We start from the raw sequence: 25,731 nt of genomic DNA on the forward strand, positions 1-25,731 counted from the left end.
TGGTCGCCGTACTGGCAAGTGATGGGAATGAGGATGGCATCAAACCTTAAGTTTATGGGCCTCGTTTGACCATCAGAGAAGAGACCCCGGATTCCTGTGATATCACGGCAGCTCAATTGTCCTTGTTTGGTAGTTGGCTTTGCCAGTACCGGTGCGATGGTAAACGCCTCATATCATATTGGAGCATCATCCGCACAAACATGTCCAAATGAAGGGCTACCAGAGAATGGAGCACAACCAACCAACCAAGACGAGCTGACGCGTGAATTATGTGGTCTTATTTGTAATGCTAGCAAGCCTGTCACGGTGACAGTAAGCATCGTGATGTGCTAAAAGGTTTACCTAGCCTGCTCAGGCTCCATCTCCTGCGCTGCAAGACCACCGGTGTTACCCCGTGTGCCGGCCGCATCCTCCTTCAAGTTCCTTTGTTTGGCATGTGTAGGGTCGTCCTTCAGCTCTGCAATGTCGCCCTGCTCATAAGTTTCCTTCAATCCAGCAAGCCCGCCACTGCCGCCGCTGTGCTTCGAATTGTCGCGGAGCTCAGAGCTTGACTGACCCTGACCTGGGTGTCCGAGACCAGTATGCACGGATTGTGAGTCGGCTCCGACAAGCGTTGATGAAGCGCTAGTGAAAGTCTTCTGGTTGTTAAGATCGGGGTTAGGGGTGTATGTATTGGCCCTCGGAGCTGTGCCAGCTGGAAGAGTCTTGCTATGGAATTCAGGCGCATGGTCGGCTTCTGAAAACTTCTTTCCGGGCTGGTGCTGCAGGGTGTCAGTTCAGGCCGTACTTGCAAGTCCAACAGCTTCCAACAAAGGCGGTTGAGCACATCTTCATAAATACGTCACCAAAGACTCCTCGAGGCCATCATCAAACTTGGAATTAATGACTTACCCCACCTGTCATGAGTGGCTCACTGGGTTTGACATGGCCAGAAAATTCGCCCTGATTAGACACGCTGGCGGGGTTCTGAGACATCGTAAAGGATCGAAGTTGATAGAGTAAGGGAATGAAATATGTTATCGGGCTGTAAGATAATTGCTTGTCGAGATGCGAGGTACTTATTCGCAAGCTGCGATTTTGAGTTAACAAAAAGTTACCGTAGATCCACTAGAGACTATATGACAGCGTCATGTCGTTTGACATCTACAGGACGTCATCGTATAACGGTAGCAAGGCTCATCATGAGCGCATAAGAAAAGCATTAACGTCATGTAAATGACAGTCGATCAGTCGCGTGATACTATACTATTATAGAGTTTCTTGCATGTCGACGGGAAGATGCGGTAGCAAACAGTGGATCCCGCGCTGGTCTTGCACTATCAGAGTAGATGCGAAGCGTATGCAAAACATCTAGGCAGTGTCCAATCAGAGTTATGATCCGGAAGTGGAGGCTGTCACTATGCTGTGCAGGGGACGCTACAACTTGTAAGAGATCAACGTCACTATCCCGGATCTACTCAGCTAGACGATGGTACGATCGCGCATCCAGGACCGACCTCGGGATCTACGTGCAGACATTTAGCCTCAACATACAGGACACGCTACATCAGTGCATGGTTTTGCGAGTGGTGAATATCTGCTGCTTTCGGGAGAACTGCCAACCGTGACAGCATGTAGCGATGGTGTACCTCGACACAGCAATCAGTCAAGGCCTGTTGAAGAGATGGGGGAAAGGTCAAACCATGAGTTTCGAAGGACACCATGTAAATGGTTTATGCCTAAAGGTTCGTCCAGCAGCATCGACATAGGGCGGCGAGAGCAGTGACTACTGTATCTGTGAATTATTACGCGTGCAAATCACAAACTAGTCCTATGTACCATTAGTAGCTTGGTCGCCATTGGCATACCGTGAGCCTACCATGGTCCTCGAGAAAGCGCTTCAAGTGAACTTAAGCAAGTTGTGCTCGTTCACAGGACGCTATCTGTAGCGCCTTTCCCGTCCTCCTGTGGATTCCAGCTTTTACTTGAAATCAAAAACAATCTCCAGTGTTGGCCGCTATGTCCAGGTTCGTACGAATCTGTACTCAAAGTGAAGTCTCGCCCCAGTCCATACAACTCCAACCCATGCTCCAAGATCCCACAAAAATCACAAAAAGAGTAAACCCAAACCAATCTCCTTCATGCTCAAGCAGTCAGAAAGATGAGAACGTACCTTTGCAGTCGAGTTGCCTTTGCTAAAACCTGCTCGCAGCAGCACCCCAAAGTGAGTTGTAGATCTTGTCAACGACGTACGAGGCCATGATCGTGCGGTGATTGAAACTGCGACCGTTGAGACCCTGGAGAGCTTTCTCTCCACCAGACACCGAGTCGAATTTCACGTAGATGTCACCATCGGTGTTCGGATCGACAGCGATGTGAACGACGTTGCCGTACTTCTTGACGCATTCAGTCTTGACCTCACCCTCCAGCTCTTTAACCCAGTTATTGCCCCAGGCCTTTTGCTCCCTGTTCCGATTGTTAGCTTAAAATCTATGTGAAGGGGTAGATTTGCCTTACTCATCGGGGTCGAACGCGTTCTCGATTTTGATGCACTTTGATGCCATTGGTTTATCAATGACAGGAGCGCGAGGCTTGTTAATGATCTGGGCAGCCCCCGGCTTTGCTGCCTCTGTAGGGTCGCGGCGAGCTAATGCGTCCATCAGCTTCGATCGGTCGTATGTCTTGAAATTTACGCCAGCAACATCAGTATCGTCCAGAGCAGAAGCGCCGCTGACCCCGCGATCGTCCTTGCTATGCGCACGATCGAATACGCCTCCAGAGCCGCCAGCGTAGGCACCACGTCCGCCAGCACCACTGAACGCAGAACCTTGGTAGCTCTGTGCCTGCTGATTGAAAGTGCGTAGCAAAGTGGCAGTCGACTCTGGCGTGAACTTGTCGTTGCCGAGCCCGACCCGGATCTGCCGACCCGCCAGCTCAAATCCGTTCATCTCAGCCAGCGCGTCCTTTGCGTTACTGGGATCCACAAATCAGGTTGCAGTTAGCGTCTGTAGGTACAAGCCGGAAATGAGCGTCTTACTGTACGAATCCGTACCCCTTGGATCGTCCAGGATTCAATTCATCACGCTGAAGAATGACCTGCTCAAGCTCACCATAGGGCTCAAAAATTTCTTGAAGATCTTTCTCCGTCACGCTGAAATGGATGTTGCCAACGTATAGGCGGTGGAACGGGGCGCCGTTGGCGCCTGGTGCTGCGCCTCCTTCCGATGGCCGGGCAGCGCGGTTCTTCTCAGCCTCAGTGAGCTGTGCGATAATGGGAACGCCTTTCAGTTTCTGTCCTGTCAGCTCGAGAGCCTTGGGGACAGAATCTTCATCCTTAAACTCAACGTAACCAACGCTAGTCACCGGTCAGTATGCTCACATCTCTTCATATGCCATCTGACTTACCCTTTTGAGCGGCCGGTGACTCGGTCCTTGACAATCTGGGCTTCGACGACAGGTCCGATGACCTCGAAGAAGGAACGGAGATGACGGGTCTCGGCACGCTGGGAGATCTGCTGCACGAAGATAGTACGCTTGTCACGATCGTCTTCCGTGGCTTCGGGGGGTAGCGGTCTTCTCACGACGGCCTCCTTTGCGCTCCTCACCAGCACGGCGTTCGCCTGATCGCTCCCTCTCACGACGTGGCCTGTCGCCGCGTGGAGAACGCGAGCGGGCACGACCTCCACCGCTGTAGTAATCGCCGCCTCGGTCCCTTCGTCCTCCGCGGTATCGGTCGCGCGAGCCGCTGCGTGGGTATCTGTCATCGTCACCTCTACTGGAACGTGGGCGGCTGTCATCACGGCGGCGATGATCTCGCTCGCGACTCCTACGCCTGTCGCCTCGGCGATCACCGCGATCCCTACTGCGGTCGCGACGGTCACTGTTCCGGTCACGGCGGTCGCCATGTCGTTCGTCCTTGACCTCATCGGCCTTTCGCTCTAATGTTTTTTCGGCGTCGCGGGCGGCCTCCTCGAGGAGTGCATCGACGTCCATAGGGCGTGAAGCCATGTTGATAGTTGTTGGGTCCTAGCGCTCGATAAGTTGAGTCGGTCGGCAGTGCGGGCGCAGTCACGGTGCAGGCGTAATGCGTGGTAAGAAGTAGTTGCGGTAAGCCTTCAGGCTGAGATATTATATTGCCGACTGAACGTAGCGGGTAGCAACTAATACTCCAAGCAATCTTATCAGCGACAATTGACCGTATGAAGCCTTGTTGCGGGTGGATTGTACTTGTTGGCGCGTGCAGAACCTGCAATCAGTGGTGAGGTGCAGGGGGAAAGGCTGGAAAGTATTTGAGTTGGCGTCGAGACTGTTTGCGCTAGTGGCGGCAAAACCTGGAAACAGCACCTGAGCAAACAGGCAGCCAAGGCAGCCACGCGCACGTGAAAAACGCATTCACCAAGACTAATGAAATCCGAATAGCGACGATTATGAACGAATGTCGTGCGCTTATACGCACATTAATATTACTAATAACATATCCGATCGTGAAATACAACCAGCTCAGTTTAGGAACGTATCGCCTGTCGTGTCATGAGTACACTTACAAAACCACAACGCCAACCCAAAGCTGTCTATACAATCATGCCTTCAACCACGTCTACTCAGTTTCACATTAGGTTGTCTTGATGACCTTCGACGGGCCCATCTCCAGCTCAGTGCCAAACACCCAGTCCCAGAAGCGGCTGGTAACGCCGAAGCCGTTCTCGTAATCGGCAAAGTGGTGCTTCAGATGGTACTTCTTGAGCTCCTGATACCAAGGAGGAAGCTTCTGGTGGTGGAGGAAATAGTGGGTCATGTCATAAAGCGTGTACCCAAAGACACCGCCACAGTACGCAGCGGTCGCAGCATACCAGTTGTGGAACAACACGGCATGCGCAAACTTCCAGAAGGGTGCCGCAAGCGCAATGAACAGCGTGGGAGGCATCACAAGCCTGTACTTGTCCATAGGGAGGTAGTGGTGGATGCCGTGAAGGAGGAAATGTAAGGTAATAGCGACGCGGTTGTTGGGAAGGTGACTATCAATGTTAGTCTTTGCTTTCGGAAGCCACCATACCTAGGTGTACACTTACTCGTCAAGATGGAACAGGCAACGATGTAGTACGTATTCGATGATAGTCCAGAAAGCAAGTCCGAATCCCCAGTAGGCAACAAGGGCTGGATAACTCAGGTCGCCTTGAGCAGCAATGTAGGTCACGGCCGTGATCGTGGGCCACCAGAGTGTCGGAATTACCCACCATGGGGTCTTGCTCAGAGGCTCCAAAAAGTTGCCAAACAGGGGAGCTGAGTCACCGCCCTTGTAGTGGCGCGGTCGGTGGACTTGCTGAAGATAGAAGTCCTTCTCAAAGCCACCGTTCCAGACTTGCATCAACAAAGGCTTGTTGAGATCGAGAAACTTATGCTGCTTGTAGTCTTGGTTGGGATCGGTCTCGCGAGACAGATCTTCGGCGGTTGACATGCCTGTGGCAGCATAGACCGGCTTCTGGTTCTGATCCATGCCCTTCAGCTCGATCTTTCCCACCTCCGACGGGGGAAGGGGGACAATCTCGTATGGCTTGCTGCTCTTGGTGACAGCGTCCATGATCTCCTCGCCAGCAACGAAACCGATCAAGCACTCGTCTAAGATTTCGTAGGCGGAATCCGAGTGGGCGTGAGAGATCTCGTCCTTCAGAATGTCGGTGATATCCTTGCCGCCATATTCGAGAATAAGCTCGCCACCACCGGGGTGGCCATCGAGGAAGTCTGTAACATCATACACCTTCGTGCCAATCGTTACGTAGCAGGACTTCTCGTTGTTGTGTGCCTGCACCTCAGCGGTCGGAATGGTCGGAAGGCTGAGGGCTGGCATCGTGGTGGTGGTAGACATGCGCTCGACGTACTGGGAGCCCAGAAGCTTGCGATGTCGCGAATTGCGAGGGCTGTTGTGGCCTGGCGGGGCGCGAATCGATGCGAGAAAGGGATCGGTGCCACGGCACGCGTGTAGGAGGCGGTGGCAAAGGAAAGCACGAGTAGACACAGCGCCCGCAGATGCAGAGGATGGTAAGGAGCGAAAAGCAGCGGAAAGGTGCTGCTATGAAAAGTACCGTAAGATTGCGCGCAAAGGAAGGCAGCGGGTATCGATAATTGTCAGGAGAGCCAAGAGGATCGGTCGCGTCGGGCAGATCAGCACAGCGTGGCGAGACATCCGGACCCTGGATCTTTGAACTTTCCGTCCTCCGAGCCGTCCGCTTACTGAGAACAGATTGCTCAGAGATTTGCTTCTGCTAACAATGACGTTGACATGTGAATTCTTCTCAAGAATACCTTGCGTCGCCTACACATCTTCTTGAAAATACCGGTCCGGCCTTCTCGGCGAACCCCAGGACGACTTCCCTCCCTCCGCCGATCCTGGTGGGTCCTTTAAGTCAAGAGCTCCTCGAAGCCAACGCCGGATGTTCGGTTTTCTGATTCGTTGGTCGTAATATAGAGCATGTATCCAGCATCTGCTGTGAAAAGACCGATGCGAAGGTAAAAAAAGCGCCCGTGGGATAGTAGATTACTGGTACTTAGATTGTGTTGTTTCACCTAATTGCCACATACGACCATAGGACGTTGAAAACAAGGCTTCCCGTTCGCTCAGCCCTATTTAAGCAACGTACCGGTGGATTAGTACTCAGGTGGGTGACCACTGGGGAATCCCCACTGTTGTATGTAATTTTATTTTTGCTAGTTTGTGGTGCATTGGTGATCTTGTTTTTGCACCTACTCTACGCGCAACATCTGACTTGCCTAGTCGGGATTATGTTGACACACATTTTGGATAGAGCGTCGATGCTCCCTCCCTGCTCCGACGACGATAATGTAGTTGGCCTTAGTACTCACTGATCTTGTGCTTCAAAAGAGGAGACGTTGTGGTATACACTTGTAGCTCAGAATTTCCTTACATGAAGAAAACATTGAGCAACCAAGATACAAAGTAATGGCCAACGTGAGTTTAGACGGGTTGATTGACTACAGACTTACTTAGTCAAGACCCGCAGGCAAGTTGTCTAGACTAGACAAAGTCGTGACTAGCTCTCCTCAACTCAAACCTCCGACAGTCTCCACTGCATCCTGCTGGGCAGCTAGCAGCAGCGGCTCGATAGCAACCTCATACCTGTCTTCGTACCAAACTTCAGCCCTCTCTTTTGCTTTCTCTTCGCTGAGTCCCTCCTCTTTCATAAGTTGCTTCATGGGTGCTTGGATGAGAACAAATTTGTCTTTGCGGTGGAGGCTGATCGCAGCTCGGTATGTCTCGTTTTGTCGGACGTAGGCTTGTTTGTGCTTTTCCTCACGCTCTTGATGAGATTTGAGCGCCTCTATGTCAGCTTTGAGGATCGAGTCTCGAGTCTTGATTGCTGTGTTCTGATCTTCGAGCGCCTTGTTTCGGTCTATGAGTCGAGTGTTCTCGTTCTGAGCTGTTAGTGAGAACTCCATGGCTTGACCTGACGATGCGATGCACTCACTGTGAGGATCTCGAGCTTCTCTCGAACTTTGTTCTTCTCTTCTGCTGCTGATCTCGCGGCATCAGTGAGCCTCACGACGCTAAGCTCCTTCTCCTCAAGCTGAGCCTTAAGGGTCCGCAGTTCATCTTCTTCTGAAGCTTTCTGAGTTTTGAGAAGATCGATCACCTGTGCGGGGTCAGTCAGTGTACGCCACAATGTGAGAGTAACTTAACATACGTTGAAGTTATCCAGCCGTGGCTTCTTAGCAACACTTGTTGGAGCGACATCTTTACCCACTCGTCGCTTCTCTCGAAGTAGTGTCTGAGGCGTAGGTGTAGGATTGGGTGAGCCATCTGCTGACGTTGGAGATGACTGAGATGGAGATCGAGCTGGAGACTTGGAAGGAGATCGCCATAAAGAAATTGGTTTGTTGAATACTCTAATTCTCTTCACATTGCCGATAGAACTTTCCTTCGGTGACCTCTTCTTTAAGTTGGCACTGATCTGTTGGAACAGAGCGAGAACCGCTTTGTATGGCTGGGAGTTGAGATTCGGAGGTACAACTGACGCATCGAAGCGGTCGCCCAGAAGCAAAGCCTGAATGATGAGGGACCTCATGTCGCGCTTGAACTTTTCTGTATCATGTGTCGGCCCTAGAACCCAAGGTTGGTATTGGATGTTTAGACCATCTTTCGTAAGCTGGTAGCGTTTGTAACCGGAATTGGTATCCAAGAAATACTGCACTTGTGCACCTTCTCTGGTTGAAGATTCTCTCAACACGCAGGCCCAGAGGCGTCCTCCTTCTTTTGACTTGACATATCCAACAAGGACACGTCCGGGATACCACTGGGAAGCCCCTAGGAACTGTAGGAGTGGCTCGGGTATTTTTTCGATCAACGCATCCTTGAACCATGTTCGTAAGGATGAATACTCGAAGGAATTGTCGAAATTCGATTTGATACACGACTCCAATTCCTGCTGGTGGACCTTGGCTTGAACCAAGTTAATTTGGATGGTTCGACTCGACAGTTGAGATCGACGAGAGTTATCTGCCATGACGAGAAGAATAGGCCAAGGCTGAGATATCTTTACTTGAGTAACCGCCGCGGAATCGAGGACTTGGAGATTTTCTAGCCGAAGAAAATTCGTGTGATGGAAAGCGGCGTTCAATGATGATGGAAACAAATTGAGCGAGACTGGCTTTGAACCGATGCTGTGGCAGTGCGGAATTTGAATAACTAGGAAGACGACTGGGTGTGTGTCAATCAGTTCCTTGCCAATTGTTGCTTCCTGAGAGTACAGTACGTCTGCACGAAAGGGAGCTATGTGACCTTATGTACAGTAGAGAAGCACTAAGTTTGCTACCAATCTTGCAACATCGCAGCCTGCCAAACCACTAACCACGAAACTGCTGCCTTAGTTCTGGCATTGAGGTATTTCGATGTTTTCGGCTCTAGTGTTGGTCAACTGCAGACGGGAGGCATAGAGGACGGTGAAGGCCGGCCGAAACTCATCAAACAAACCAGCAAACAAACAACTTTGGATGCCAATGAGGGAACGTGTGTATTCATGATAGAAACTTCGTACATGCAACACGGGTGAAGACAGCATGTTGCGGCCCGGTGCCGACCAAATGCGTCCAATTGCTTCTCCAAGCTTATTCAACGTTGCGGGTGGTTAATCCTTGCCTGTTCGGCTTCTGCGCCTGCGTGCAGCTGACTCCTTGAAGGCGATGGATCAGATCTGTCCACTTATTGTGTCGTTCCGGTGTCTTCCCGCCTAAGCTTGCTGTCGTTAAGTATCAACACGCGTGTCACTGCAAGCCAGGTCAGTGTGCGACGTGCGGATCATCGTCAGAGCCCGCAAATTTCATCTTGTATTGATGGATTCAGAAATCTTCAAAGCCGTCCAAGTAGGCTTGTAACACCACAAACGCCTCGCCGGGGGTAGTATGCCCAGTATGCCATCTCATTCGTGATTAGGAAATCGGCTTAGAACTGGTCCAGGGTCATGCTCATAGAAACGTCTGTGTTCTCAACCATCTTTGTGAACTCTTCGAAGCTGATCTTGCCATCGCGGTCCAGGTCAGCTTCCATGATGGTCTTGTCAACAATCTGCGATAGGGGTTAGTGGGTGTTTGCGTGCTTCAAGCTCCTATGCTGTGTAGCGTACCTGCTGTAATTGCTGATCCTTCAGATTGCTGCCAACCATCATCTTGAGCACAATAAAGAGCTCGCCGTTGCTGATGAAGCCGTCACGGTCGATGTCGTACACACGGAAAGCGAAGCGCAGCTTCTCTTCCTTATTGCCTTTGCTGCTGAACGCCGAGAGTCCAGAGACGAACTCCTGAAAGTCGACATCGCCGCCACCATCCTCGTCGAAGATGGCGATCATTCGTGTTGCGAGGGGGTTCGAAGAGATCTGGGGCAGGGCTAGGAACTCGTCGCGCTCGATGGTGCCTGAGTTGTCCTGCGAGGCATTAGCCGTACTGATGCATGGATGTAGGTTATTCGGATCGTGTTCCACCTTGTCAAGCTTCATAAACCTCTTTCTCAGTCTGTCCACCTCCTCGCGGTCGACTGTGGTGTGTCAGCAGTTGTTTTCAGCCCCGCAAACTGCACGAGCAGTGGCGCTCGCTGCTTCGGCACGTACAGTTCGAGCCGGAGGCTATGTTGTCGAGAATCGCAGACGGCTGGTTCCCCATTTTGGCGTGTGTGTGAGGTAAGGAATGGGCGGTGTGGTGGCTCAGGGTGTCCGGGGTTGATGTGAGCTTGCGTGGGGTCCACGACTTCTAGGGTCCCGCCGCCGCTAGCCTCTAAGACAGGGCTGTCGACGTCAAAGACGCCAAGACGTGGAGATGTGCTCCCGAGGCATCACCACAGCTGCCATTGGCAAGCATCAGCGCATCTCGTAGCACTACAATATGACGGAACCCGGCGTCACCGAGCTCGCATCGACACTGCAGTTCGGCTCCATCAAGCGCAATCCCTCGCCGCGCCATGACCTGAACCCATCGACCGCCGCGTCCGGGAAGCAGCCTGTGACGCTCGACAAGGACGCTGACATCGACTCAGATGTGGACGAAGATGAGATTCCAATTAGTGCTCTGAATCCGGTGCCGCGCAAGCAGACAATGCCCCCACTCCCAGACCTTCGGTTCGAGCAGAGCTACCTCAAGAGCATCGAGAAGGCAGAGTCGTGGCAGGGCGTGGCATGGATCACACTGCGCGATCAGGTGCGCGAAATCATAGAGCACGCTTCTTGCTATTGTACTGACTGAACAAGGTTCTCATGTGCTTTGCGCAGGGCGTGGTATGGACACTCATTCTGAGCGGCTGGCGGCATTGGAATAGGTCAGCCGCGTTCAGCGGGAAGAGCGTTGGTGCAAAGATACGCAGATGGTGGTGGGGCGTGAATAACTGGAAGATACCCGAGACGAAACTGAGGGACACAAAGCTGGCGAAGGACGTCAAAGAGGTGAGTGCCGCCTTCCTCGAGGTCTGGCACCCTGGTGCAAGCAAGCCCGCGCGCTGCCACCTGCATGCTGACCTCGTTCATAGTTCTACAAGGCCGAGTTCTCAAGTGCTGCGCAAGACTAGCTCGACTCATATATGCATTCATCGGCGTTCAGGATGCAGGCCCGGGAATAATGACATTCTATCATCTGCGCACCCTCTTGCTAAATCTTCCTCGTGCCCATGCTTAGCTCGCACACAGATGTGCCTTCCTTTACTTCTGCCTAGACATTGTAGTTGCCCCTCACGTCCTCACGCGCGCCCTGACCGTCCACGCCACCGAGACAGCTCGCCTCGCAGTTACTCACAGCCTCAGCACCGACATGTCACATCGGCCGCGGACAATGTCTCAGTGGCGTCTGGCGATACAGAGACCAAGCGCAAGCTCAAGCCCCGCAATCATGATTGACTCCAAAACTTCTGCGTCGCCTGAGCCCCCACGGAAGGTGCGTCGTTCTGCATCGACTGGACCAAGGTAAGCATATGGAAAAGCTTAATGTTACACTGCTGACACTAGCAGTGATTTCTCGACCATAATCACCATTCACGTCGGAATTAAGCCTGACCGCAAGACCTTCATGCTGCACAGCCATGTTCTACGTAGCAGCTCCAATCACTTGGCCATCGCAATAGCTCTGCAAGGTGCAGCCGCCGAAAAGCCAATCAACCTTCCAGACGTTGCAGTCGAGGATTTTATTGTCTATGCGAAGTTTCTGTACACAGGCCTGATGTTCACGAGGGAGCCTAATATCGCAGAACTCACAAGGTGTCTGCATTTGTACAAAGTGGCAAGGCACCTAGAAGCTACAGACTTTCAGGACGCTATAGTTGACGCTCTCATGGAGAATATACTCGAGTTCCGTGCTCTCAAAGGGCAATGCCGCTTCACAGCAAGCCAGATTGCGACCATTTACTCCATGACCGAAGAAGGCTCGTCATTACGAAGATTCGCACAGGACCTGTGTCTACATTCAAAGGGACCCCATGGTTTTGAAAAGAACCGGCTGAAGGATTTCCTGATCGCGTTCCAACTCGATCTCCTCACAGCTGCAGCTCCTTTTATCACCTCGTCCGCCAAATCGACCGACATGCAAGATCCGCTAGACCTCGACAAGTCCTGCAGATATCATGAACACACCACTGTCGGGGTGCCTTGTTACAAGATCAGATATCAGTTCATGCCAGATGATCCAATTTTTGTTACGGCAAACGTATCAGCAGAGCACTTCCCAGTTGCCGCTAGACAGGAGACTGAACGTCCAGCGAGCGCTGACTTCGAGCTAAGGGTCTGACACGGCGATATTCTGCCCTCGATGATTAGACTGTGTACGTAATGCAAATGAGTTACCAGTCCATTACGCTGCAAGGCATAGTGAGCATGGTTGTGACTTCGTTGGGCTCTTCAGACCTAGCATCATCTTTGCCACTTCAAAGGCTCCTGGTGGCTTTCCCAACACCGTTGACACCAAGAGCATCTATTCGACACATCCTTTAATCGATACCACGTTTCCAAGACCATGTCAATCTTACGCCTCTTCGGCGTTTATGGAATACATCATTACTGATCATTGCTTCCATTCAGCAGAAAAGTGTTTCGAGCAGCCTGAGGTCGCACTCCAATACTGCAATCAGATACTGGCCTACTGCACGTTTCCAAGTATGAGTTCTCCTTCCGAAGGCTAGGAGGGAAGACAGTATTGGTGGATGCGCCTCTTGAAAAGGAGTTCAAATGCTAGAGGGATACTTTTTTGCTGCTGCCTAGTAAGCAAAGTAGGGGCGTGAGGATGGACGCAAGAAATGCCAAATATGGACCGGCTGCTCAAGATTGTTCCATTGACTTTAGGTATGTACATATAATAGAATAATTTGTCAGATAGACAGTCACACCAGCAACATTTTCGATTGTTCACCACTTGCTGTCAACACCTTGGGTTCTACACAGCCCCATTGCTGCTGTTGCTGTTGCTTTGCTTCTGCTTCTGCTGCCCCTTGGCCTGTTTTTGTTGACCCTTGGCCTGTTTTTGCTGTCCCTTGGGTTGTTTTGCCTGCTCCTGCTGTGGGTTTTGCGCTTGAGCCGATCTCGGCATATATGGCTGCACTCTGCCCATACCACCCGTCCTCTCAACTCGTTTGACATTCGTTTGCGCCGGCACTTCCGCAGACCGACGCTGTGCCCGACCTGCCGCGGACGTGCGTGCCATGCGTCCGCTCATGCCGCGCGCACTGTTCTTCGTTTTGACCACGAGCGTGGAAGCATCACGGATGGCGTTTGAAAGATAGTTGAGTGCAACGTGGTCTTCCACCGCTGGCTCCACAGGCGCTCTGGCGAGTTTCGATGAGACTCTAGCTCTGGACATGGCGAGACGCGGTTCGCTGTTGACCTTTGGAGAGGATGCCCACGCCGTGGCGGAGAGTGTGGTGAGCGCGAAGAGAAGGGCTGTGAACTTCATGGCGGAGGTGTGATGGAATGATGTTGATCGACTCTGTTCTTTAAGATTTGCTTGAGATTGTGACTCGATGAGGACTGCTTGTGGTTTGCAGTTTGCAGTTTGATGATAGTGAGTCTGCATCTGTCTGCAGGAGCCCGATTCTTATACGACAACCTGTCTTCCCAATGCACTGCAAATAGAAGGCGTTAGAACGTCAACCTGGTCGTTGGGTCTCAGAGATATTGCACGTATCGATCCGGGCTGCCTGTACAGGCACCAAGCTTGTTAGCGTCGATCTAGTATCTTCGTATCTGCAGAGCAGTTCATTGGTGTGAAACCGGGTGGGCCACGTCATGCAAACTGGATGTTTTGAAGATGTGTTCAGTACAACAATCCGATGTGTTCCTCTGAGGTCTGCTCTGGCTGTTTGGATATTTAGGAACGAGACTTTTGAAGATTGTAGTTCATACCTAAACTTGGGCGACTATTCTTACCACGGGCAGATCCGTTATTATTGTGTTTGTCACGTTGTTCCACTGTCAGAGTGCCTTGATACCATACCCAAGCGGCTTTTCCGCATCTGTTGCATGCTGAGACAACATCAAACAATGACAGCTCATGCCAATCTGGAAGCGCATCCGCATGACAACGTGACAGGTAGAGGTGTGGAGAACTTGGCACGATGTCAGTGAGTCGACGTCCTCTCTTGTCTGCTAGATAATAATGAGGAAAGTGTTAGCTCGTGCTCACGTGCGAACGCGTTGGCGCTATCCCTAAATTGTCGATGGCGCCTGTCAGGTTCGCGACTGCCTTGCCACTGAACCTGATCCTCTCACAGCTTTGCGATGCTGCAATTTTGCAATTGTCACACCCAATGAAGCCATACAAGCCGTTCAGGCCCCTCTCAGTCGCTGGGAGACTCAACAATCTCAACGGCCCGCCACCGGCAAAGAAAAGACGTCTCTCCGAGTCTGACGATGATGAGCCTCTGGTGCGCGCCGCACCAGCAATCCGAAAGCCGTTGATCGACATACATAATCCCACGCCGCCTCAAACACCCCCAGTCGAAAGCAATGCCAGCTACTACACTGTACTGTGGCGAAAGTTCACCACCAAGAAGAACAAAACATGGGACGGTGACGGCGTACTGGCGGTGGTGAACGGCGTCGGGGTGCTCACGGATAGCGATTCAGGCAAGGAAATGGGCAAGGGGGCGTGCAATCGGCCACTTCTTCCCGGCTCCCAGTTGTCGATTGGCGGGAAGGAGCTGGAAATCGATGATGTTATTCAGAAAAAAGACTATCTGTCTGGCCGCATGTTCATGGGGAAGGCAGCAGCAACACCGGTCGAGCAGACAACAAAACGGGTAGAGCCTGGGTACAAGCCTTTGCCTGTGGGTAAACCACTTCCTGCGAGCAAGTCCAAGGTGAAGAGGACCGAGTCTTCAAGCAGCACTAAGAGCGTTGTTCCTGAATACGCTCCGTCTTCGAACAGGACACAGCAATTCAAGACCCCACTGTTGTCAAATACTGTGCTTCCACAGCGCAACACGTCAATACCAACACCTCGCCACGACCCGAACGCACCGAACGCGCTAGTCATGAAGCCGCCGACCACCATACCCAAAGGAAAACAAGTCGTAGACGTTGTCGTTGATCCGGTTCTGAGTAAGCACTTGAGAGACCACCAAAGAGAAGGTGTAAAGTTTTTGTACGAGTGTGTAATGGGCATGCGCAGCGAGGGTGAAGGTGCCATCATGGCTGACGAGATGGGCCTTGGGAAGACTCTGCAGACCATCGCCTTGATATGGACCTTGCTGAAGCAGAATCCTATCCACGACAGTGGACCCGCTATTACAAAGGCTCTCATTGTATGCCCCGCTGGACTGGTCGATAACTGGAAGCGCGAATTTCGAAAATGGCTCGGCAACGAGAGGATTGGCGTTTATGTTGCCGATGCGAAGAACAAGAAGATTGCTAACTTCACAATGGGTAAAGCCTACAATGTTTTGATCATCGGATATGAGATGCTCAGGACTATGCAAGAAGAGCTCAAGAGGGGTGCAGGTGTCGACATCGTCATTGCAGACGAGGGTCACCGTCTGAAGACCGCGAACAACAAGTCTATGCAGGCAATCCAGTCGCTCAATACCGAAAGGCGCATCATTCTGTCAGGCACACCGCTGCAAAACGATCTAGGTGAATTCTACACTGCGATCGACTTCGTCAACCCTGGACTCCTTGGTCAGCGATCTGCGTTCAAGCGAGCATTCGAAGCTCCAATCGTTCGCAGCCGTCAGCCAGATGCAAGTGAGTCGGAGCTAGAAAAGGGCGAGGCACGATGGCAGGAATTAGTGTCGTTGACCAGCAAGTTCATGATCCGCCGTACTGCGGACGTACTGTCGAAGTATCTTCCACCCAAGACGGAGCACATCGTTTTTTGCCGTCCAACAAAGGCCCAAGCCGAGGCGTATCGCAGCGTTCTTTCTTCACCACTGTTCACCGCAGCTTATGGCAACATGGAAATGGCCTTGCAGCTCATCACAATCTTGAAGAAAGTATGCAATAGTCCTTCGCTGCTGAAGTCAAAGAAAGACACGGAAGGGAAAGAGTCGGAGACGATAGCATCCATTCTCCCACTGATACCGCCGCAAATATTGAACTCGCACGCTTCCAGTACCAAGCTACGTCTGCTAGACAGCCTAGTGCATCGGATCTACACCACCACGGAAGAGAAAATTGTCATTGTCTCGAATTACACAATGACGCTCGACATGATTGAACGCCTTCTGAACTCTCTATCATACACCTACATGCGCATGGACGGGAGCACGCCTGCGAACAAACGACAAGGCCTCGTGGAGCGGTTCAACAAGACTCCCAAGGCTGCAAATTTTGCCTTCCTGCTCTCGGCCAAGTCTAGTGGTGTAGGTTTGAATCTCATCGGCGCATCACGCATCGTGCTTTTCGACATCGACTGGAACCCCGCCACTGATCTGCAAGCCATGGCCCGTATCCATCGCGACGGTCAAAAGTTGCCTTGCAAGGTTTACAGGTTCCTCGTTCAAGGTGGCCTCGACGAGAAGATCTATCAGCGCCAAGTCATGAAGATGGGGCTGGCCAATGCGGTCGTCGACAACAAGCAGTCTGCCTCGTCCTTCTCCCGAGATGAGCTGCGCGATCTGTTTCGTCTTGATGAACGCGAGACATGCCAGACGCACGACTTGCTCGGCTGCACGTGTGATTGCACGGGTACCCTAGAGGCCAAGCCAGAAGAGCCTGTTGGGATCGCAGAAGATGAAGATAGCGACGATGACAAGCCGCTTCTCCCTGGCCTCAGAAAAGCCAGTGAAGTCGATATTGAGGAGCAAGAAGCCGAGATCGAAAGCAGGCGTAAAGCGAAGATACCCAAGCTGCGGATGCTGATGGAGTATCGACACATCGACACTAAGCATATCCGTGCAGATGCTAAGGGTGGAGTCGAAGAGGAGGAGCTGGCTGTTGCAGTGGACGACGATGTCTTCCTTGAAGTGCTCAAGCAGAACGAGAGCAACGTCGGGTTCCTATTAACTAAGTCGAGCTCATAGGTCGTACGAGCCTGCAGAAAAGTTCGGGCATACACATCGCATAGCGTCGGCGTTTTGGAATCATGAGCATAGCGTACTTCTTGTACGGAGGGTGTGATGCGCGGCAGGAGTGAACGGTGACACCCGATGAGCAATATACCCTAGATCACACATCAATGATTCTTGCAGATTCAACATTCTCATCGCTCCTTTGCCCTTGATACTCCCACAATTCTTAGCGTCCGCCAACTCGTCACGACATCTGTCTGGTGCCTGGTCAGCATCGAGTTCTTTTAACGTCGTCGCAGTGCGCCCTGATGTGATCGATGCTAGTTTGCTGGGAATGCCTGGCAGTCTGTTATATAGAGTCTTGTTTGATTCAGCTCGCACTTCCGCGGACAAATGCGTCTATACCGCAAACTGTCGTTCACTAGCAGCAGCGACTTGGAATCCCTTCTCGGTATTGTTGTTTCTTTTGGAGTCTATTGGAGGTTTCTCGGTAGACATGTTTTATGTGATCAGTCCGTACTCCTGGACACCTACCTCAGAGGATGCTCGATATGTCGAACGCCACCGTTGGTTTCGAAACCATGTTGCTTGGCATACATCAGTGTGATACACCTGACACGAGAGAAGTCACGTCGAATCTAACAAGGGATACGAATCCAGGTGGGCCATTCTTAGCGTAGGTACGTACGGTTGATGATTGGATCGCTTCTCGGTCCCTGCATGTTTCTCGGAAAGCATCCGAATTCGCGCGTCTTTGGTGTGTTGTCCATCACAAACAACCTTTCTTCATCTACGTGATGTTTGCATTGAATTCCTGGAAGAATATGACGTTGCACCTCATCTTCGCTCAAGCCTCGGCTTACACAGAGCTTGTGAACAAAAGCTTTTTACCCCTCACCTGAGCTGCCCTTTCCGCCATGCATTCCCACGGAGCTAAGTATAGCACAACAACATGGCAGCGTGTGCGAATAAACGTCACTGACATACTTGTCATTTCAAAATACGAACTTTGTAAGCTGACATATTGGATATGCCCTAGCATTCGGCTTTTCAAGGAGATTTTCACACGCTTCTGTATCACCAAGCCAAGCTTTCCATAGACGTGTTGACCCCGCATAGTTACGGCTGCCTTTCCGAGAAACACAGATGCCTTCTTCGCCTGTACTTACTTGCATAGGCAGTCGCTTTGTTCCCTGGCGATATCGAATTCTCTTTTGTACCATCAACCTTGCTTCAAGTCTTGCATTCCAGGAGTACGTGACACTGTGCTCATCTATCGAAGGCTTTGTGGCTGTGAGGAAATTGGCAGCAACTATTTTGCAAGGATACGAAACTATAAGATCGTCTGCGAACCCAGATCAGATAAACAGCAGAATCTACAAACTACCTCCCTCAAAAGACAGGAAGCTCAATTCAAAATGAGACCAATGGCGATGAACACGACAATGGCGGCAGCAGCTGGCTTCAGCACAATGATGTCTGACTCTCGCCTTTGGCCAGGAAATTCGCCCGCAGCAGTCTCCTCAGTCTCTCGGTGCTTGACAACCTATGGAGCCTCCGCGCCTCCTTGGGGTGCTCCCACTAATTACTTCACGAGCACCTCGTACGCGTACAGGACCAAAACGGAAGTCTTGACACCAAAGCCATTCACTACGAGCGTCTCAGCTACATCCACATACACGGAAATCGAAACCGCACCTAACAACTTGACCAAGACAATCTATACTGATACGTACACTTGGACCAATTACATCACAACCACCGAAGTTGTTTCTTCGACCTCCACCATCACAACGTCCGTGCTTTCAACAACCATCGTGCCTACACCATACGGATTCACCCCAGTTGCGGCTATTCATCCAGAGGCCACACAGCACGTGGACGATTGGGCTGATCGGGAGAACTGGAGCGTCGAAGATACCTACTGGCAGGACGAGGGATCCGAGCCATGGGCCATTCCCCTCGATCTTTCACAGCCCAAACTTTTCGATAGCCTAGAGGCTGCACCCATTGGTGGTGAAGCTCAGAGCAGTGCAGGGTATACCAAACCTTCTGATCAAGTCTCAAAAGTCGATTGCTTAGTCACCATGGTCAACATCTACGACTCAGGCACCTCTACCTCTAAATCCTACGTAGTACCCTCAACATACACTCGCACAAAGTACGTGACGACCGAAACCACTACAACAACCGTGACTACCAAGATCTCGCCCACAGAGTCTGCATACACCTTCTCGATGGCCTCCGGTCTGGAAATCCGCTCATTGTACACCGAGACAAGCACCAACACCGAAACCGTAAGTCTCCATCTTCACTTTATCTGCCCTTGTTTACTCAGCTAACCTCTTGTAGACCACAACCACTGAATACCCATCATCAACGACCTCAGTCTACGCCGCATGCGCCACAGACAACGTCGTAAACTCCTACAACGACTACCCGCTGTACAGGCTCGCAGACGACTGGTACAGCAAGAACCTGACCATCATCCGCTCTGACTGGAGCGAGATCACCAACGCAACGGCCTGCTGTGGCGTCGCTGCCACAGAGCCTAATGCTATCTTCTTCAAGTACGATGGTCAGTGTGAAGTGTTCCTGGCTGAGGATGTGGGCTATGGGCACAATGCGAGTGAGAAAATCGATGTCGAGATGTTGTACGAGCCCAGGGAGAACGGATGGTGGGGCCCTACTGTTGGAAACGGGCCGCGGGGAAGTATCAGCTTCTCCTCTCTGTGGTTGTGAGGCGGTTGGCCGAGTCTTGGTCACTGACTCCCTGCGGACAGTTTCTCTTTTGGGTTTCACATTTCATCATTTGCTGTTCTTTCGAATATCTTACTTCTCCTTTCTACGTGGATTTTCTTTTCCGACAGACTGCAATAGGTGTGGTGATCTTCTTCTCATGAATTCAATGCCAAATCATGCGCTGTAATACTTGCCTTCCTGACGTTCATGCATTGCTTGACCTGACAAGCTGACATCTTGCGCTTGCTGTTTGCTTGCAAGACGACAGTCATTACACTAATAGTGCTCCATACGCTTCTACGCTTACCCAAACACGCCACTATCTTTTCTATAGCGACGGCTGATGATATCCGCCTTTGATACTGCAGACCCAAGTGCAAAGACCCGTCTGAACCTCGTAGACATCTCCAACGAATGAATTCAGCTCTGCCATCACTGAGATGTCACATCCCCCAGGGAGGATTGCGACATGTTCGATATGCGTTGCAGATATCTACATGTATCGTCACACGTTCGGTACGAGCTGAATGTATTCCACTCTCCCTCTCCTCTAACGCATAACATGGCTGGAAACTGACGATGAGCTGTGTTCTCAGTCACTGTGCAACCGAGGCGGCGCCGACACTGTACAGTCTCACCACCTGAAGCAAGCGAGACTCTCTCAGATAGAGTGTAAATATTGTTTACATAATCATGGGTATCTGCAATCTAACGCTCAAATGCAGGGTAAAGAAATCTACATGGTAATCATGACAACACTGACCAACCCCATCGCAATCACAGCCGCGAGGTTGACACTGATCAGACCCGCACCCGAATCTGCGCCCTCACCCTTCTGCCCTTCCTGGAACCCTTGGCCCATATATAGAGCACCAAGCTCTGTAAGACCGCCATCGTCATCGAACAACGCCACACCGTCTCCAGTCCACTCATTGGCGTCGTCGGTTCTAAACGCACCGAACCAGGAGTACCGCTCAACATAGTCGAGCCCATCGAGGTACGGAAGCGTCTGGTTCATCATAGCCACTGTCTCATCGGCCGACTGCTGCGGCAGCCCCATCTCCGTAACCCAAAGCGTGAGGTTCGCATCCCTAGTCGAGTTGACGTTGTAGAACTCATTCAACGTGCCTACCCAAGCCGCGAGCCCGTCGAAGTTGCCGTACCAGTGCACGGCGACGAAGTCCGCGGGGCAGCCGTTCTCAGGGTCGATGTCGTAGCACGAGGAGTTGAAGGAGCGGAGCCACTCCAGGCCGTTGGGGGAGCCGGTGGTGGAGGGGTGGCTGATCTTCCAGTTGCGGCCGCCTCGGGTGCCGTTACGGAAGGGCACGACGTAGTCGATGTAGGCGCGTGCTGCGTCTTCGGGGTCTATGCTTGTCCCGCCGCTACCGGTTGTGCCGTCTGGTTCGTTGAAGGAGAGGAGGTGTGTGCTTGATTGGTCGAGACCACCGATTACTTGTTCTGTTCTGCTATCTTGTGTCGCATCGATGCCGTGGATCATGGGTACGAATTCGAGTGAGCCTGTCGGTATGAGGTCGCCATTTGGGTAGGGACTCCAGTTGTAATACCACGCTAGTGGGCTGTTGTTGGATGATAGAAGTCTGTTGTCTGGTGCATGGGTATCTCCTATAAAGGCAAACCCTCTCTTGCTGTCTTGTGCTTGTGTGGTGGCGAGAAGGCCAAGTGCTACTGCACTGAGTAGATGTTGGAGGGATGACATTCTTGTGTTCAACTTGGAGCACAAATTAGTGGAAGTCACGTAGATATATACAAGGAAAGCCCAGTAGCGATTGCAGGTGGGCGCGAGGGTAAGTCGGATATATAGTCCATTCACAACAAAGTCAAGATGCGGCGGTGCACATGGGTATGCTGGGCTTGCGTCATGATGGTATTGATCCCAAAACTTGGCAGGCGCCGAAGAACAAGATAGCAGCCTTGCTCGAGCCAGGGGGGAGGTCCGAATACCAAGATCATACGATATTCACGGAGCATACGCACTACGCAAAGCCAATTCGATGAGGTCGTGAAGTATCGGGAGTGTTAGAGAAGCATGCAAACCTGGGTCGATAACACGCTAGTGCTTACTGGGGACTAGCGCTACAGCCAACTGGAAATTTCATGGGGGATATGCTGTTAGCAGTGACGATGGCCGTTCGACGTCAAACCCAGGTTGTACGGCTTAGTTTTGGCTCTCAAATGTGGAGTTGCGATTGAAGGTTCGTAATACATTGCATTAAGCGCTAGGGCGGTCGTGAGCATGCAATGACAGTGCACGACACATGCAGAGAAAGCGCTGAGTTTGGGAATCAGGCCGTAGCCCTGTTTGTTATCGACCAGACACCGGAGAAATCGAATTCCCAATCATGCACACATGATGAGTGAGTATGAAAGACCCTATAATTCATCGCTCATTGACTCCTAGACCCTGCCCATGCCTTGTCCTTTTGTCCTCGCTGAACTTCAACACCTCGTCTCGAACTGCTTACGCAGAGGTGATGGCCTTGCGGACCTCACGGCCACGCTGCCTCGAGTTCAATCGGCGCTCAACGGACTCGGTGGACTTCTGGACAACCTCGGAACCCTCGATGAGGATAAGCTCGATGTGGGAGGGGTTGGACATGTAAGGGTTGATCTATGCGCTGTTAGGACCAGAGCTGTGCGTGTGAAGTACTGGTACGTACGCGACCGTGAGCGCGGTAAGTGCGCCTGCGCTGCTTAGGGGCCTGGTTGACCTGGATGTGCTTGACAATCAAGTTGGCGGTGTCGAGACCCTTGGTGTCGGCGTTGGCCTCAGCGTTCTTGAGGAGACCGAGAAGGATCTCGGCGGACTTTACGGGCCAGCGGGCCTTGGAGACACCGAAAGCCTTGCCTGCGGGAGTCAGCCATTGCCCATGGAAATTTCAGTCGGCAAAATCGCAACGCAGTGCAATCCAATAGCCAGCGCATTCCTCCTCTTCCACTGCTTCCATGCGTCCAGTGCCAGTCGTGCGTTCGTGCGTGCGAGATAGAGGGTCACTCACCCTGGGCGGTGCGTCCAGTGCTGCCGGCGTAACGCCTCATGGGAACGGCCTCCTTGTGCTCCAGGACGTTACCGAGGTAGGTCAGAGCGCGGTCGAGCTTCCATCCGTTGATGGCCTGGGCGGTCTCGCGGGTGTTCTTGAAAGAAACACGGAGGTAGGAGCCGCGAGCGCGGGCGCTCTTTGCGTTCTCGAGGTGGGATGCTCCGTAACGAACCTGCGGCAGCAATTAATTTCGCATTCGATATACGCAGCAGCTCTCCTGTGAGCAGTGCGACGGCGGGCGGCAACTCACCATTTTGGCGGGCGATGAGGTCCTGTGTTGTTAGTCGACGAACGATTGTCAGGCAGTTCGAAGTGTGTCGACGAGCAAAATCGCAAGTGCGGACTCCGAAGCGAGCGCGCGGACCACCTCGCGCAGGGATGTGCGCTTGGCGCTATCGAATTTTGGCATTAGCGCCGTGAGCTCGCAGAGAAATTCTCGAAGTCTGAACTTTGCAGCTTCCATCGCATTGTCTGCACCGTCGCACAGCTACAACTCGACACTTTTTTTCTTCATACCATAATCAGCAATGGCATTCACACCCAGGTACGACTCCATCCATGTTAAGGTCGAGCATACCTGCCATTGCGCTGCAGCTGGGCTGCGCAGCTAGTTTTTCGAAAGGCAGCTGCTATATTGCAGCAGCTGCTCGAGAAAATACCTGCGCATGCCAACCTGCTGCGTACTGCATCTGCAGATTTTGATCACAACTCCTTGACAAAGAACTAACATAATGCAGAGGCGGACGTGGCGGCGGTGACCGTGGTGGCCGTGGAGGCTTCACTCCTCGTGGCGGACGTGGCGGCGGTGACCGTGGTGGTCGCGGTGGCTTTGGCGGAGGCCGTGGCGGAGGCCGTGGTGGCTTCGGCGGCGACCGTGGAGGCCGTGGAGGTGGTCGCGGCGGCCCTCGTGGCGGTGCTCGCGGTGGACGTGGTGGTGCTCGCGGCGGAGCCCGTGGCGGAGCGTAAGTTCAACATCAGAAGCTCGAGGTGATAGCCACTAACAGCCTGCAGCAAGGTCGTTGTTGAGCCCCATCGTCACGCCGGTGTTTTTGTTGCCCGCGGCAAGGAGGATCTCCTCGTCACCAAGAACTTGACTCCCGGCGAGAGCGTCTACGGCGAGAAGCGCATCAGCGTCGGTGCTGAGAAGGCCGATGGCGAGGAGACCGCTCCTTCCGCTGTTGAGTACCGCGTCTGGAACCCCTTCCGTTCCAAGTTGGCTGCTGGTATCCTCGGTGGTGTCGACAACATCTACATGGGCCCTGGCTCCAAGGTCCTGTACCTCGGTGCTGCTTCTGGTACCTCCGTCTCCCACGTTGCTGATATCGTCGGCCCCGAGGGAACTGTTTTCGCTGTCGAGTTCTCCCACCGCTCCGGCCGTGATCTGATCAACATGGCCACCCACCGCACAAACGTCATCCCCATCGTTGAGGATGCCCGTCACCCCCTCAAGTACCGTATGCTCGTCGGCATGGTCGACTGCATCTTCGCCGATGTTGCTCAGCCCGATCAGGCCCGTATCGTCGGTCTCAACGCCGGTCTCTTCCTGAAGGTTGGCGGTGGTATCGTCATCTCCATCAAGGCCAACTGTATCGACTCGACTGCTGCCCCCGAGGCTGTCTTCGCTCAGGAAGTCGCCAAGCTGAGGGAGATGGGCATCAAGCCCAAGGAGCAGCTTACCCTCGAGCCCTTCGAGCGTGACCACGCCATGGTCGTTGGTGTTTACGAGCGCGCGAAATAGAGTCTTGATACGATGTTGTTTGATTTATGATGCATGGACATATACCTGTACTCTGGGATGGGATCGGCGTTAGGGGCACCGGAGCTCACACTGGCTACCAAAAGGCTTGGATGAATCTATTTCGTAACGTTCACTTGATCTTGAAACCTCCTGCGTGATTCCGACATTGACAAAACAAATCTCACGCCCCCAAGATAAATCAGCACATCGCTCACCCACTCTTCTTCGGCCAGCCCCAAATGAGATCGCACCGCACACTACTCAACTCATTATCAAACTGATACTTGTCGAAGTTGCCAATCCCCGGGTTCGTAAATGGGATCGCCTTCCCACGACAGCCCTGCTCTCTATCAAACAATCAGCGCAGCACTCCTACCAACAGCCTCAGCCACTCACGAATACAGCGTGCAAAACGTCCCGTCATCCGGCCCCGCACTCGACACATTCTTGTCAAACGCCTTCCCCATATTATAGCACTTCCCGATTGTCAGCTCGACATTCTTGCACGTGCCAGCCCACGCCTTCTCTGTGCAGACGTAGAGATTCGTTTTGCGATCCGCACGGGTGTCGAGAGTGTGCGCGGCCAGCGCGGTGGCGCTGCAGAGACCGAGAACGGCGGCGAAGGTAAAGTGCATGTTGGCGGTGTTTGATGTTGCGGAGTCGGGCAGTGTGGAGTGTGGGTTTTGCGGGGCTGAAGAAGGGAGGCGGCGAGGTAAGGGCGTTCTGGAAGCGTGACACGGGGTTTATTGGGGGCGTGGGCTGGGAGGAGTGCCGAGACATTCTTGTTGAATTTGGTTGTTGATGTGTGGAAGCTCATGCAGAGTACAACAATGTTCCATGATTTTGTGTATGAATGCAGGTCGTGGTGCTGTGACCACCATGCAGTGATATCCATATCAGAAAGCGCTCGCAACCCGCCCAGAGGTTTTCCTTGAGGTTTCCTAAGGTTAGAAATTAGGTGAGATGGGCAGACAGAGGTGAGCAAGGACTACGCCAGGGCATAAATTGCCAATCTATGCATGTTAGCTAGGCGACGTCCTTGCAGCGTACACAGGATTTGCTTAGCAATAGTTCTGGAGTCGGATAAAGAGCTTTTATCAGGATGCGAATTATACCAATTCGTCTGATTGGGAGGTATGTCGGTTTAGTTGATGGTCCAGTCAGACTCCAACATAGTTCACTGCAATGACCTCAGACAAGTTCAAAGACAAGTTCAGCTAATGAAATATAAGGCA

General features: G+C 52.3%; 14 protein-coding genes across 14 annotated transcripts; 5 read left to right on the forward strand and 9 right to left on the reverse strand.

The window, feature by feature from the left end:
* Positions 1-259: 259 nt before the first annotated feature.
* C7974DRAFT_27423 (uncharacterized protein) lies at positions 260-1,202 on the reverse strand. Its single transcript, XM_046137557.1, has 2 exons — positions 892-1,202; positions 260-761 (listed from the first exon to the last, which is right to left on the reverse strand). Exons 1-2 carry the CDS (start codon positions 973-975, stop codon positions 339-341), a joined length of 507 nt encoding a protein of 168 aa, XP_046003510.1. The 5' UTR covers positions 976-1,202; the 3' UTR covers positions 260-338.
* Positions 1,203-2,041: 839 nt separating this feature from the next.
* On the reverse strand, positions 2,042-3,987 carry C7974DRAFT_440309 (uncharacterized protein; the record flags this gene model as incomplete). Its single annotated transcript, XM_046145318.1, has 5 exons — positions 2,042-2,445; positions 2,497-2,952; positions 3,017-3,334; positions 3,385-3,535; positions 3,585-3,987. 5 exons carry the CDS (start codon positions 3,985-3,987, stop codon positions 2,175-2,177), a joined length of 1,599 nt encoding a protein of 532 aa, XP_046003511.1. The 3' UTR covers positions 2,042-2,174.
* Positions 3,988-4,591: 604 nt separating this feature from the next.
* Positions 4,592-5,824, reverse strand: C7974DRAFT_301082 (uncharacterized protein; the record flags this gene model as incomplete). The annotated part of the gene is made up of 2 exons (XM_046137831.1): positions 4,592-4,994; positions 5,049-5,824. The coding sequence occupies 2 exons, from the start codon at positions 5,822-5,824 to the stop codon at positions 4,592-4,594; spliced, it is 1,179 nt and encodes a 392-aa protein (XP_046003512.1).
* A 1,211-nt stretch (positions 5,825-7,035) lies between these two features.
* C7974DRAFT_468317 (uncharacterized protein) lies at positions 7,036-8,495 on the reverse strand (the record flags this gene model as incomplete). The annotated part of the gene is made up of 3 exons (XM_046146390.1): positions 7,036-7,407; positions 7,461-7,625; positions 7,677-8,495. 3 exons carry the CDS (start codon positions 8,493-8,495, stop codon positions 7,036-7,038), a joined length of 1,356 nt encoding a protein of 451 aa, XP_046003513.1.
* Positions 8,496-9,430: 935 nt separating this feature from the next.
* On the reverse strand, positions 9,431-10,143 carry C7974DRAFT_371835 (uncharacterized protein; the record flags this gene model as incomplete). The annotated part of the gene is made up of 3 exons (XM_046140039.1): positions 9,431-9,553; positions 9,612-10,018; positions 10,092-10,143. The coding sequence occupies 3 exons, from the start codon at positions 10,141-10,143 to the stop codon at positions 9,431-9,433; spliced, it is 582 nt and encodes a 193-aa protein (XP_046003514.1).
* Positions 10,144-10,269: 126 nt separating this feature from the next.
* Positions 10,270-11,115, forward strand: C7974DRAFT_384239 (uncharacterized protein). The gene is made up of 3 exons (XM_046140828.1): positions 10,270-10,674; positions 10,725-10,937; positions 11,000-11,115. Exons 1-3 carry the CDS (start codon positions 10,363-10,365, stop codon positions 11,036-11,038), a joined length of 564 nt encoding a protein of 187 aa, XP_046003515.1. The 5' UTR covers positions 10,270-10,362; the 3' UTR covers positions 11,039-11,115.
* A 317-nt stretch (positions 11,116-11,432) lies between these two features.
* Positions 11,433-12,353, forward strand: C7974DRAFT_384241 (uncharacterized protein). The gene has a single exon (XM_046140829.1). It carries the CDS (start codon positions 11,533-11,535, stop codon positions 12,244-12,246), a length of 714 nt encoding a protein of 237 aa, XP_046003516.1. The 5' UTR covers positions 11,433-11,532; the 3' UTR covers positions 12,247-12,353.
* A 530-nt stretch (positions 12,354-12,883) lies between these two features.
* Positions 12,884-13,699, reverse strand: C7974DRAFT_27532 (uncharacterized protein). Its single transcript, XM_046137560.1, has one exon. The coding sequence runs from the start codon at positions 13,522-13,524 to the stop codon at positions 12,889-12,891; it is 636 nt and encodes a 211-aa protein (XP_046003517.1). The 5' UTR covers positions 13,525-13,699; the 3' UTR covers positions 12,884-12,888.
* Positions 13,700-14,221: 522 nt separating this feature from the next.
* On the forward strand, positions 14,222-17,175 carry C7974DRAFT_384245 (SNF2 family N-terminal domain-containing protein). The gene has a single exon (XM_046140830.1). It carries the CDS (start codon positions 14,258-14,260, stop codon positions 16,967-16,969), a length of 2,712 nt encoding a protein of 903 aa, XP_046003518.1. The 5' UTR covers positions 14,222-14,257; the 3' UTR covers positions 16,970-17,175.
* A 566-nt stretch (positions 17,176-17,741) lies between these two features.
* Positions 17,742-18,482, forward strand: C7974DRAFT_384246 (uncharacterized protein). Its single transcript, XM_046140831.1, has one exon. It carries the CDS (start codon positions 18,104-18,106, stop codon positions 18,377-18,379), a length of 276 nt encoding a protein of 91 aa, XP_046003519.1. The 5' UTR covers positions 17,742-18,103; the 3' UTR covers positions 18,380-18,482.
* Positions 18,403-19,699, forward strand: C7974DRAFT_408424 (uncharacterized protein; the record flags this gene model as incomplete). The annotated part of the gene is made up of 2 exons (XM_046143329.1): positions 18,403-19,254; positions 19,310-19,699. The coding sequence occupies 2 exons, from the start codon at positions 18,403-18,405 to the stop codon at positions 19,697-19,699; spliced, it is 1,242 nt and encodes a 413-aa protein (XP_046003520.1).
* A 659-nt stretch (positions 19,700-20,358) lies between these two features.
* C7974DRAFT_384248 (glycosyl hydrolase catalytic core-domain-containing protein) lies at positions 20,359-21,711 on the reverse strand. Its single transcript, XM_046140832.1, has one exon. It carries the CDS (start codon positions 21,414-21,416, stop codon positions 20,436-20,438), a length of 981 nt encoding a protein of 326 aa, XP_046003521.1. The 5' UTR covers positions 21,417-21,711; the 3' UTR covers positions 20,359-20,435.
* A 1-nt stretch (position 21,712) lies between these two features.
* Positions 21,713-23,065, reverse strand: C7974DRAFT_384250 (60S ribosomal protein L17). The gene is made up of 4 exons (XM_046140833.1): positions 23,009-23,065; positions 22,717-22,930; positions 22,378-22,565; positions 21,713-22,328 (listed from the first exon to the last, which is right to left on the reverse strand). The coding sequence occupies exons 1-4, from the start codon at positions 23,009-23,011 to the stop codon at positions 22,179-22,181; spliced, it is 555 nt and encodes a 184-aa protein (XP_046003522.1). The 5' UTR covers positions 23,012-23,065; the 3' UTR covers positions 21,713-22,178.
* Positions 23,066-24,643: 1,578 nt separating this feature from the next.
* C7974DRAFT_27610 (uncharacterized protein) lies at positions 24,644-25,352 on the reverse strand. The gene is made up of 2 exons (XM_046137563.1): positions 24,893-25,352; positions 24,644-24,843 (listed from the first exon to the last, which is right to left on the reverse strand). Exons 1-2 carry the CDS (start codon positions 25,129-25,131, stop codon positions 24,708-24,710), a joined length of 375 nt encoding a protein of 124 aa, XP_046003523.1. The 5' UTR covers positions 25,132-25,352; the 3' UTR covers positions 24,644-24,707.
* Positions 25,353-25,731: the final 379 nt, after the last annotated feature.

The sequence above is a fragment of the Boeremia exigua genome (assembly GCF_020726555.1).
Source record: "Boeremia exigua strain MPI-SDFR-AT-0100 chromosome Unknown C7974scaffold_1, whole genome shotgun sequence".
NCBI classification, from domain to species: Eukaryota; Fungi; Ascomycota; class Dothideomycetes; order Pleosporales; family Didymellaceae; genus Boeremia; species Boeremia exigua.